Source organism: Opisthocomus hoazin, chromosome Z (assembly GCF_030867145.1).
Source record: "Opisthocomus hoazin isolate bOpiHoa1 chromosome Z, bOpiHoa1.hap1, whole genome shotgun sequence".
Taxonomy (NCBI): domain Eukaryota; kingdom Metazoa; phylum Chordata; class Aves; order Opisthocomiformes; family Opisthocomidae; genus Opisthocomus; species Opisthocomus hoazin.
The window spans coordinates 38,891,340-38,904,621 of record NC_134454.1 but is presented as its reverse complement, the minus strand read 5'-3'; the positions used below and the strand labels follow the sequence as shown (position 1 = coordinate 38,904,621).

General features: G+C 42.8%; 1 protein-coding gene across 2 annotated transcripts in view; it reads left to right on the top strand.

The window, feature by feature from the left end:
* The window catches only part of DGKQ (diacylglycerol kinase theta), a 98,772-nt gene that overhangs the window by 49,116 nt on the left and 36,374 nt on the right, over window positions 1-13,282 (top strand). For both annotated transcript variants that reach the window (XM_075447246.1, XM_075447245.1), the window contains exon 8: window positions 12,647-12,747. In XM_075447246.1, the coding sequence (XP_075303361.1) occupies window positions 12,647-12,747 (101 nt within the window). The remainder of the gene's footprint in view (window positions 1-12,646; window positions 12,748-13,282) is intronic.

Below are 13,282 nucleotides of genomic sequence, written 5' to 3'. Positions count from 1 at the left end.
GTATTCCTGTGCATTAGAAATGAGCTGGGCTGATTGCTGCTTATGCAGTTAAATTCTGATGCACATGGAGTTTTCTGAGGTTGGTTAGCCAAATTCTTACTTTTCAGAAGATGAAGCCAATTGCAATTTAAGGACATCCTACCCCTCTGTATCCATACTAGTAACTAGAAAAATATGGTACTTGGTACCTAATGTAGCTGTAAAAACTAGAATTTCATATCAAGAAATATGATTTTTTGTTTTTCTTTGTTTTTAGCCTGAAGTTCTTAAAAAATTAATAGGATAATTGTCCAAATGCTGTTTGGATTCTTGAAAAATCCAGCTCGGTAAATAATGAACTTAGTTGTGGAAGTGATCTCAAGCATGCTTGTATTTCACTGCTTAAAATTTGAAGCTGGTGTCTCTTGATGACTATGATCATTAAGAGATCACTAGTGATCCACCACCATGCTCCCTTATTCTGGGACCAGGCTCTGCCTAGCTGCAGTTTATCTAAGAAACTTTCACTTTTTCCATTGTTTTAAGTGGCATAAGTGGTTGAGTGTCAGGACTTCTATACTTTAACTGAGGCTATTTCCCTTACTCATGACGGTCAAAGACAGCAAATTACGCATCCAGATATTTCGTCTGGATTGATTGAAAGTACTAGTACAGGACAGTTCAGCTTTAGACAGTCTTCCAAAAAGAAGGAAAATAAGATATGAAAATTGGGGACAGGAAACGAACTTTAATCTGTCTTTTGTTCATATACATTGTCCATCTGTGGACTGGAGAAAGCAGCAGTAGATGGTACATTTTCAAGGTTCAAGTAAAGGATCATAAGTCGTGCTTTAAGTACAACAGTGACATTAAAGGAAGTTGCTTCCTTTTAATACACTTTCACAAAACAGAAGTCAGTGTAGAGCCCAGGAGCTTTGCTATGACATAGAAAGCTCAATAGGTAGGGAGTGATTCTGATGTCTCTTTGAAAACAAAGCATTCACACACACAAAAAAGATTAAATGTTTGAAGGCTTTAATGATGTTAGGGGTCTCTCAACCTGGTACCCCAGTAGAGGTGAAGCTGCTGCAACATCCTGTCCCCTGTGCGGCCAAGCGGGATGAAGGGTTGTAAGTGGGAATGTGTGTGTGTGTATACGTACACGTATTCTGGTACATACTTCTGTGTGTATATATAGCTGCTTATGTGGTTATATGCATGTATGTGTGCATCCATGCATGCACACATCCTCTCTCCCCGGCTAGGTCTCTTGGTGGACCCCCAACTCCCGTGGTCTCTCCAGCAGTCATCCTGGACCTCCCAGTCCTCTAGTAGTCATCTTGGCCTGGTGCCTCACTCACAGGGACACACGCACATGTGGCTTCCAGGCCACTGACCTCGTGTGCCATTGAGTCAAGCCTGAATTTTTTTGGTGCTCACACAACTACTGTCACTCTGGTTGCTGGCACCATGGACATGTGGGTCATGGTGACCTGCAGTCCTGCTCCAGTTGCTGCACTCAGGAACGCATATGCACACATGCATGCAGAAGAGTGGAAACCACACCCACAAAAAGAGTTAGAAATAGCATCTAATGAGAAGACAGGACAGACTGTGCTGATCAGGTGCAGGACATGGCCAGGCAGGTGCACCAGCCAGCAACCTCTTCACCTGTGACCAGCTTCTTTTATCGCCTTCTCCTTATCTATTTTTCCATACTTGTTCCTCTCTAAACCACCTTGATTCCTCTCTTCCCCTGCCTTTGGTTCCTCCCCTAAACATCCCCTAACAACTCTTGTACAATCCCACAGTGCTCTTCCCATGCACCTCTTAGAACCCCACACCCTGAGTGACCTCCTCAGTTGGTGAGATGACCCACAGAGCTTCTCCTGCGGACTGACCTGGTGGGTGCCACCCACAGCCCATGGGACTGATGCCCTTGCGTGAAGACAGGGCGTGGCTTTCCTGATAACTTATATGACAAAGTTATTGGGGTTCACCTGCTTGTTGTTGTGCTTCTGTGCCTCTATGTGTGTGGGGAGTTGTAACCTATCAAATCAAACATGACAGAGGCATGGTTGTAGCATGCTGGATCTCTTCCACCAGTGTCTAGATAACATGATTTGTGTAATGTGGTTCAAGAGTGAGCTGCTCATTAGCTTCTGTGTGTTAACTCAGTACATCTGCCACATCTTTTAGGATGTTACCATGGTCTGCCTGTTGTGTCTGAACTGAATTATGTTCCAGAATATTGTAGCTTCTCATAATTCCAGTTCTCCATGTTTTACAGATGCATATTTTTAAAAACAGTGAAAATAAGTGAGAACAAATTGAATAATATCAACTTGTAAAGGTATGCTTTTCTGTAGGAAAGAAACCAATAGGAAAGGATGCAAAGTCTGTAGATGAATACTGGAAAAAAATTTGAATTAGTGGTCTGCATAGTGAAGTGTAAAGTTAGAAGTTTTAAATCCTGATTTTGGGAGCTTGAATATGTTAAGTCAGCCGTGAAACTTAGCCTACCAGGATACTGAAGCCAGAAGCATAAAATGACCATAAAAACAACCCTATGCTTTCTGAGATGATAGATTTAACAGACTTACAGGGAGGTTTGGAAAAGGACTATAAATCCTTGTGTCTGAGAACATGAGCCAGTTTCTAAGGACTTGCCTACACAGTGAACGATTAACTTGAAGAGAGATGAATGTTACAGGGATAGAAGGATAAACATGCGGATGCTCTTATTAGTGTAGTTAGTTGTATTTCGTGGGGAAAGACTTGAGCCCTAAAGTCCATTTTCTTACTGAAATAATTCTTGGTCATTCTAGGAATATACAACTGAAACTGCTCTGTATTGACAGACCTCAGATAGCTGGGGGTGGAGGTAAATGGGACTAAAAGTGCTCCTTAGGGGTGCATCTCCAGGGATGTGCGTTCTCTGTCCTTTCTGAGATGTGATGTTGATCTAGGTTTCAACCAGCACAGAATATTCTTATTTTCCCAGAGAAAGAATTCACTAAGATGCAAGCACGGATGTAATCTGTCAAGTTTGAGAAGTCAAAGGCAAACTGTTGAAAATCATTCCTATTGTTTCATGGTAATATGAAGACTTAGTGGAGGGGAAAAAAAATGTTGGTTTGTTGTATGTATACAGCAGATGGTTCCCAGAGGAGCCATCTCAGTAATTCCTGAAATAAAAAGTGAGTTATTGAGAGCTCTAACTTGTGTGTCAATCTGCAGGGATCTGGGAACATGAAAAGACATTAGGTGCTGCCCTAATTGTTTACTAGAATCAATAAAAGCCGAAGGTACTTGGCTACTGTAGGCCTAGGCAGCTTTTGTTTATTTCAAAGCTTATACATCATAGATGGTGGTTGAGGAATGTTGCTTCTTCATGTCACAGAATCACAGAATGGTAGGGGTTGGAAGGGACCTCTGTGGGTCATCTAGTCCAACCCCCCTGCCAAAGCAGGGTCACCTACAGCAGGCTGCAGAGGACCTTGTCCAGGCGGGTCCTGAATATCTCCAGAGAAGCAGACTCCACAACCTCTCTGGGCACCCTGTTCCAGGGCTCCATCACCCTCAGAGTGAAGAAGTTCTTAGCTTCTTTTCTCACAAAAGCTTCTGTTTGGTGGTACCTGAAGAGGTGCTAATTTACAAGTTGAATTGCAGTATCTGGTGTCATGCTGAAAACATTTTTTTCAAGACAGTTTGCTTCACCCGCATTTGAAGATATTTAGAAAAAGAGGATTATGCTCAACTATCTTGAATGAACTAGTGGCCTAAGTTCTGAAAGAGGTGGTATATTTGCTTTTCCTGTTTGAATTGCCTGGGAAGAGAAAAATGGGTGTTCTGAAAAATCACATGTTACTTTTCTTCTGCTTGACTTACCCCATTGTGCATATCTTCCTTTCCTCTCCTTCCCTCTGTCCCCTTCATCTGCGTTTCTGACACTTGATAGTGTCTACCATTGTTCTCATTTATCACCAAGTTGTGTTTTCTGGTCTTCCCCAACTTCTCTCTCCCAGTTCCCCTACTTCCCCCAGCAAAACATTTACTCCCCAGTGTTGCTGCCCCTTTGGCTTCGTTCCCTTTTAGTCTGCCTGTCCCTCTGTTGTTTCCTGAACCCCTTCCCCACACATCCTTGACATCTCACACCAGTTGGTAGTCAGAACGTTGGCTGCTGTAGGTTTCTGTTTCAGGGAAGGCAAGCACCTCTTCTTAACTACTTCCTGAAAATGTAAAGGGGTTTTATGGAAAATCTTTTCAAGAAGAATGGTTGGAAGAAATCTTCCTCTAGTTCTGTAGCATCATTGCCAGAAGGCTATGGGGAGATGTTCACAAATGTTGTTAGCTAGTGTAAATTTATTCCCTGCCTTAGGGGTCCTTACGACAAAGCTTATTGGTAGATATGTAAGAATGACGTAGACATCCATGCTTTTTGGGTTGTGTCTGTGATTACGCACTCCCTTTGCTTTAACATCCTGCCAGTCTTGATGCTTGGGTACAGTTTCTCTGTAGCAGCCCACTGGAAATGTGCACAGACACATTTCAGGAGGTGTACTGAGGGCTCAGCAGACTTTCTGGCCGTCTGTTTGTGCAACCCGTTTGTCAGACATGGATGTGCGAAGAGTGAAGTGTGTGGCCCTGACCTGGGAGCTGTTCTGCCCTGTGAGTGTCTCTCAGCACTCCCTGGCTGCGTGTGAACTGTCCACTTCAGCATACGCCCATCTTCCGCAGGACAAAATGCAACCGTCAAGAGGCAACCCTCTCTGAAGGAGGTTTTGGAGGAATCTGACCAAGGAGAGAAATGAGGGCTACAGTGCTGTCATCAAACATGCTTTTCAGAGCATGTCCTTCCACGGCCCCTCTTTTGCCAGGCAGTGCTCTGCTCAGGTAGTTGTTCACCTGCCAAGTCAGGGAGACCTTTACTGTAATTCTGAAAGCAGGAACAAATTGTTTTCAGGAGGAAGCAGAGACTGTGTGTGGATTTGAGGGATTTTTCCTCTAAAGGCACTATGAAAATGTTCAGCCTGAGAGTGGCTCTCCTGGAAGAGGAACAGCTAGAGAAAGGAAGAATCTGGGATTCTGAAAGGCTCTCTTCAAGACCAAGAAAAGAAAAAATACACAATTCTTATCTGCTTTATTGCTGCCTTGTAGGTTGTGAGTGGTAATACTGAAATAAACCAAAATTTGCCAGACCGTGTAGAAGTGACTAGAGAAGGGAGGGCAGAAAGCAAAAGTTTTATTGGGAAGAATGACTCTTGGTAAGCGGTGTTGCTAGAATTTAGTCTTTTAAGAGTAAATTTCACGAGTATATTTGGTGTAGGCCTCTAGCTTTCCTCAGCGGCAAAAACATTCAAGACTACATCATTTTCCTGTCTCTGCCACAAGCTGCACACAAGTCTTTTCAGAAGCTGTGTCCTGTCTTTGGGGATCTGGAAGTCAAAGGATGTGAACTTTGGACTCATCAAATGCTGTTTGTCTTTTTCCCAGGAAAACTTGGTATCTTAGCCTCTGAAATTAAATTCCATGGTTTGGTAAATTATGCCTGGAGTTGACCTTCTTGTAGTTGTTTTGCTCTTGAAAAACAGAAGCATGAAGAAAACGGGGGTTTTTTTCAACCCGGTATCCCATGATAAGAAAAAAAAGTAGTTTGTTTTTCAGGAGGAGGTCCTGATACTGTGTAGTCTGATCCAGCAGGAAAAGATAAAAGACATTCAGCAGTGAAGTGTCAATATTACAGCTCCTTTAAATACCAAAATTTGTTATGTGTATCTGTGGTATATCATCAGCATCTTTTTTATAATAAGCAGTGGTATATGCACTTCATTTCTACAACTGGATCATTTTCCAATATTTAAAATTTGGAACAGGAGGGAGAAAGAGCTTTATCTAGGTTTAAAAGTTATTATAGTTGAGCTTCTTTCCAAGGCTAGTTAGGCGAATGAGACTGGCACAAGACACCCCTTAAATTTCGTGTTGTGTATGTACACTGGAATTAGTTGGGAAGTGTTTTTATGGATGACTAGTTGTAGTCAAATAGATGGCTGTTTGTATTTTTGTTAATGTGTCCCCCAGAAGCTCATGTGCAAGAAAGGCATCTCACATCAGGTTGCAATAAAAGTGACCCTTGTGATGAGGACTGTGACAAAATTAGACATGATTTTTTCACTGATAAATTGATCTTGTTTTGTATGACGGATAACCAGGTTGCCTTAAGGAAAGCAGGACTGAGCATACTGTGTATTTAGCTAAGGAATGTACTTGAGCTTAGGACATTACTACTGGTCTGTAGATCTGAACTTCTCCTTGCAAACCAGTTTATCTTAAGAGTCAAACCAACTTTTTTCAACATTTGACTGGTCTCAGGAAGTGGAGACCTTATAAAAAATTCTCCAGTGAAAATTCCTAGTGATTCTCTCAGGCCAGCTAGTATCTCACATGCAGACTACAAAAGCAGTTTCAATGAAAACAAGTGCTAAAACTTGGATGAATGTTTTTATTCTCAGATGATTGTCTACCCTCTGGATTGCTAGAGAAAACAGTAGAGATTTTGATAATGTTATGAAAGTTCATGCTTAGAACATTGGCTGTGCTGTCAGTAGGCAGCATTTGCTGTGTTTTCTCAAGTTTCATTAGCGCTGAAGGAGGTCACCCAGAACACAGTGTGTCTTTTGGTTAAAATTTGTCTATGCTAAAGTCACCATGGAGATCACTATGACAGAAATCTGTTACTAAAAGAATTTCACTTTTTCTGGCATTAATCCAGCAGGGCTTAAAGGACTGTATCACTTTCTGACATGTGCTGTAGTCTCAATGCAATGGCAATAGAGTTTCAAGGATACTTTAGAAGTGAGAGTTGATGCTAGTTAAATTGTGACTGAAAAAAATAGACAACAGACACAACAATGAACTTGATAATTGGAAAATGGAAAAGCCACATCCACTTGGTAATACTACTTTTCATATTAAAAAAGATACTTGAAAAGTACCAATGTCTTGTATCATATATCCCAAGCTCGCTTCTCCAGTGGAATAATTTACTCTCCGTTGCTGTAAAGAGTGTACACTGCATGTGGACGTTGTGTGATTATTTTTCTTAAACAGATGTTGGAAAAGGTTTCAGCTAACTACTCTTGAAATAGTACTTGGGAATAGTCATACAGGAAGGAAGAAATTAGAGCTCTGCTTCCAAAGTTCATTCTTTATGACAGGAGCCAGAAGTAAACCTGCAAAACCAGAAGCCCAAAGATCTATCAAGTTGTAGATACCGTTTAGAAAGGCACTAATTCTTGCTTCTTCAATTTGATTTTAATTTAGGATTTTAGTTCATTTGCTTCCTGCTTAAACCCTTTGTCCTTTCACATCAATGTCCAAGTGGAAACCAGTAACAAGTGGTGTCCCTCAAAGGTCCATACGGAACCAGTGCTATTTATTATCTTCATCAATGACAGATAGTGGGATTGAGTGAACCCTCAGTAAGTTTGCGGATGACACCAAGTCGAGTGATGCAGCTGACTCACTAGAGGGAAGGGGTGCCATGTAGAGGGACCTTGACAGGATTAGGGAGTAGGCCCATGCAAACCTCATGAGATTCAGTAAGACCAACTGCAAAGTCCTTTACCTGGGTCAGGGTACTCCCCAGCACCAGTACAGGGTGGGGGATGAAGGGCTGAGAGCAGCCCTGCTGAGAAGGACTTGGGGGTGCTGGTGGATGAAAAACTGGACATGAGCCGACAATGTGTGCTCACAGCCCAGAAGGCCAACTGTATCTTGGGCTGCATCAAAAGCAGCATCGTCAGCAGGTCGAGGGAGGAGGTTCTGCCCCTCTGCTCCGCTCTGGTGAGACCTCACCTGGAGTCCTGTGTCCAGCTCTGGAGCCCTCAGCACAGGAAAGACATGGACCTGTTGGAGCAGGTCCAGAGGAGGCCACAAACAAGATCTGAGGGCTGGAACACCTCTCCTATGAGGAAAGGCTCAGAGAGTTGGGGCTGTTCAGCTTGGAGAGGAGAATGCTCTGGGGACACTTGGGGGCACCTTATTGCAGCCATTCAGTACTTCAAGGGAGTGTATAAAAATGATGCAGAGCAATTTTTTACCAGGGCCTGTAGTGACAGGACAAGGGGCAACCATTTTAAACTGAAAGATCGTAGATATAGATTGAATGTAAGAAAAAAATTCTTTACTATATGAGTGGTGAGACACTGGAACAGGTTGCCCAGAGAAGTCATGCATGCCCCATCATTTGAAGTGTTCAAGGTCAGGCTGGACGAGGCTTTGAGCAATCTCAGCTCTAGTGAAAGATGTCCATGTCCATGGCAAAAGGTTTGGACTAGATGATCTCTGAAGGGCCTCTCCAACCCAAACTGTTCTATGATCTTGTTTATTCTGTTTGTCTCTCTTTTTCTTTGTACAGGGTTGCCTTCATAGAGTCACAGCATGGCTGGGGTTGGAGGCAGTATGGAGATTATTTAGGCCAACCACCTGCTCAAGCACGGTCAGTCAGAGTAGTTCGTTCAGGGTCGTGTCCAGTTGGGTTTTGAATATCTCCAAGGTCAGAGACTTCACAATCCTCCCTGGACAACCTGTTTCAGTCTCACAGTGGAAAAGTTTTTTGCTTAGGTTTAAATGTAATCTCTTGTGTTTCAGTTTGTGCTTATTGCTTCTTGTCTGTTCACCTGGACACCCTCCCATTAATTACTTAAATGCATGGATAAGACACCCCACCCACACCAATGCATTCTCCAGCATGAACGCTCCCAGCTCTCTCAGCCTCTCCTTGTATGAGAGATGCTCCACTTCCATCATCATCTTCTTGGGCCCTCCCTGCATTCACTCCAGTACATCCATGTCTGTCTTGTACTGAAGAGCCCAGGACTAGGCACAGCTATCCTGATGAGGTCTCAGCAAGGCTAACTAGAGGGAAATAATAATTTGTGTCAGCCTGCTGGCAGTGCTGTTAGTAATGCAGCCTAGGTTGCTGTAGGCCATCTTTGCTGTAAGGGCATGTTGCTGGCTTATGGTCAACTTGGTGTCCACCAGGACCCCAGGGTGTCATTTCCAGACAGTCAGACCCTTGCCTGGGTTATTCCAGTGCAGGTGCAGGGCTTGGCATTTCACCGTATTAAACTTCATGAGGTTCCTGGTGGCCCATTTCTCCAGCCTTTCAAGGTCCCTCTGAGTAGCACCGCACACATCTGGTCTGTCAAACACTCCTCCCAGTCTTGTGTCCTCTGCAGACATGCTAAGCATGTACTCTGCCCCCTCATCTAGGTCATCAATGAAGAGGCTAAACAATATCAACTTGCAAGAGGACTCCACTGGTGACTGGCCTACAGCTGGACTTCATAATTTCAGCGCAGCAGTACAGCCAGATTTTAGTCCACCTCTCTCTCCACTTACCTAGTCTGCACTTCAGCCATTTGTCTATGAAGCTTTTAAGGGAGACAGTATCAAAAGGCTTACTAACGTAAATAAAAACAACATCCACTGCTCTTCCATTATCCACCCAGCCAGTTGTCTCATCATAAAAAGCTACCATGTTGGTTAAGCATGATTTCCCTTGATAGCTCTGTGCTGACTACTCTCACTCTTTAACACGGTTAAAAGTAGTTTCCGGGATTCGTTGCTCAATCTCCTTCCCAGAGATCGAGGTCAGGCTGATCAGCCTGCAGTTCCTCATATCCTGCTTCCCACCCTTCCTGAAGGTGTGGGTGATAGCTGCTTTCTTCCAGTGCTCAGGAACCTCCCACAAACCACCACGCCCTTTCCAAGATAATCGAGAGTGGTCTTGCAACAACATCAGCCAGCTCCCTCAGAGCCCGTGGGTGCATTGCAACAGACCCACGGACTTGTTCATGTCCAGGTTGTTTAAACATTCCCTAGCCTAATCCTCCCCCTCTGAGGGTAAGTCTTGCCTGCCCTGCACTTTCCCACTGGTCTCAGGAGCTGTAGGATTGCTGATGGCTAGTCTCACCAGTTATAAAGACAAAGGCAAAGAAGGCAATCAGTGCCTCAGCCTTCCCCATGTCCTTTAAGACCAGGTCCCCATTCCCATTCATCAGCAGACCCACATCTTCCTTAGTCATCCTTTTGCCGATGACGTGCCTGTAGAAATCTTTCTTGTTGCCCTTCAGGTCCCTTGCCACGTTCAGCACCATGTGGGCTTGAGCTTTCCAGAGCCCATCCCGGCATGTTTGCACAGTGTCTCTATACTTCTTCCACCTCAGCCCGTTCTGCTTCTGCCTCTTATGCACATGCTTTTACTGGTAGAGTTAAGTCAGGAGCTCCTTGATCATCCCTGTTTGCCTCCTGCAACCTCGCTTTTAAAGTAGTCACTTCAGTAAGAGAGAAACTTTGTCACAGAGTGGACAGCACCTGACGGAGTCATAGCATCCTTGTGGAAGGTGAACCTGAAATCCTTGACTGTATGCTCTGTTCTTAAGGTCTTCACATAAAAGAGGTTTTTTCTCCTGTGCAGTTTATCATGGTTCTGTAAATGCAGAAGAAGAGCAAAGGTTTATACTGAATTACTGCCCAAATACTATGTCAGGAGTGATTGTTCGTGGAGTGATCCCATTCATTTTTCTTCTCCTGTAAGGGAACGTGCTGCTGATGATGAAGTTGCCCACTGATCAACATAGCCACTTTTGTCCCAGGAGAGACTAAGATGAGTTTGGAGTAGGATGGAAGGCTGTGCTGATGATTACTTTTCTGTGCAATTAGATCTTTGTGTTACCTGATGACAATGTCGTTACATACACATTGTGCCATGCCCAGTGGAATCGTTAATGAAGAAAGGCTTTAGTAAGTGGACAAGTCTAAAGTATAGCTCTCTTACCTCAAAATAATGATTAATAAAGGTAATGAGAATGAAGGTAGCAGGATTTTTCCTTGAGGGTTAGTCTTGTTTGAAAAAGGCTGCTTTCAAACATTGTATTGGATGAACCTTTAGTTCTGCACAGTGTCTGCCTTTGATTGAAGTGACAGAATATACACTGAAACAGGAAAAAGTGGATTAGACATGACATACCTGAGTTTCAGGTGGCTCTAGAAGGCTAGCAGAGCATCGCTGATGTGTCCTTGCAAAGCAGTTACTCGCTGCAGTCTTTCCTCACAATTTGTCACTGCAGCATGGAGATACCCAATGATACACTTCTCTGCCTGGAATTCTGGCTTGCTTTTTTCAGCCACCAGTGAGGGATGGATTGGGTTTTTGTTCCTCCAGTTCCAGACCTCCTTTTCAATCCTTCTGTGACAAATGGTAGTTTGCTAATGTGGTTCTTCAAACCTAAGTGCCAATATTATTTGAGAGCAAAAGTCTTTCAGTGCTTTCTACTGTACTACAAAGTATTTCCAAGTTGTGAGAGAAAGATGGATGTAGACTCCAGCATATGATCTGTCTCTCCTTTACAATGTGTATTGGCAGACTGCATGATTAGCCAGTTGTGTGAACATTACAGCTGGTGTATGTGGCTTTCAGTTAACATTTCTAACATTTCAAGTCTGCAAGCGATAGCTTCTAGTGATTTTATTACTACATGATGAATGCAGGTGTACAGATTAACAAATGAGATCAGAGTCTAACATTGTGCTATACAAAGAGTGAACTTTGTTAACAGTTCAGTCAAACACTGCAATAAAAAGGTTAAATTCTGTCTGTGAAGAACAGTCATGTCTGTTATAAAGCACAGGCATTCTGGGGAGTACCAGAAAGAACCTGCAAAACTGAACAGCTCGTCAAGTCCCTGCATACAGATGTGATCTGGAGAGGACACAAGGTCTGTCTTGCTGGAATCTCCTTTTTGGTCTCGACTGATTAACTTGATTCCTTTCCATAGGCGGTAAGGATACACATAATGGACTGATAGCATTCATTTTTTCTTAAAATGTCTCAAAAAACGGCCCATTCTATGAGAATTTGGTTACACTTTGCTATTGCTCTTAAAGTAGTCGCTTAAATAAGAGAGAATCTTTGTCATACAGTGGACTGTACCAGACTAAGTCATAACTCATCTTTGTGAAAGATGAACCTGAAATCCTTAACTCTTCACCCTTGCAGAGCCATCTGTGCAACAACCTGTGCTCCACGGTGTGAGCATGGGTTGATCTGATGAAGCATTTTTGAAATGAATCATAGCAGAAGGTTATAGTTCTTCATTTGAAGTACCTTCTTTCTCCTAGTTTTTCTGTTGTTCCTATATTTTCTCCTGTTGTCTGTCGTGTTGACCAGGTACTTCAGGGTATTTCTTTGGAAGGATGCTCTCAGAACTGGCAGTGCTTTGGGAGCTGTTAGGAAGGTGATGGCACTCTGTCTTGGTTTTCAGGTGGTTGAACTGGTCAATAATAAATGCAGTCTTGAATGATGAGGATGAAGAAGCAATAATATAAGCAGTATAGTTATATATAAGCAGTTATATCAAAAATCAGGATAAAACTATGATTACTTGAAGTACTTCGCACACTTTCCTCCACGAATGTACCCCTGTTTTAAATGAACAGTAACAAAACAAAAATGAAAAGATTCAGCTTCAAAGCTTGTGATGAAGAAACAGTTCAGTGGGTTAAAAGCAGGTTTTTAATAGCTCTGTTATATGCTTCCTATTCAGATAGCTTTATGATTTGAGGGGTATGTCATTGAAATACAATAATTGTTTTCATTCAGGTAAACAAACATTAAAGATATTTGATGGGAATGATGCAGTGAAACGCAATCAATTTCGACTGATTTCAGTTCCAAGGATTGCAAAAAATGAAGAAGTTGTGGTAAGATACCTGGTGAAGGTCAATATTCCAGTGTGATAAAGGGGCACATGATTGTATATTACAGTAGTCAAAAGCTGGCAGTTTTACAGATGTAACTCAACAAGAACAAAATCTGTAAATGGGCTGTAATAGTGCAATATAATTTGACTTCTTCATGTATTGGTTTTACTTTAGAGCACCTGAAGAGTTGTGGCCATAATGGGGATCAGGGCATATCACATGTTAAGCAGTTGTTCTCCTTCCCTGTGTGACACTGAAGTCTGATTTTACTGATGTGAGCAATACTGGATAACTGGCTCCTTAGATCTTGCTTCTCTCCTATAGTATTTAGTGGTTTGATGTTTATCGTGGACGGCCACTGCTATTGCACTTCAGCCAGTCGGCTTTGAAGACTGAAGCATGCCATAGTTATCTCCACTCCTTGGCTGTGAAAGTAATGACTTATCAGTCACATAGCAGCCACTCTCTAGCTTTGCCAGTGCTACGTCTGGGGTGGAAACATGACTCAGTACTAAATAAAATGTTCTGTAGAGAA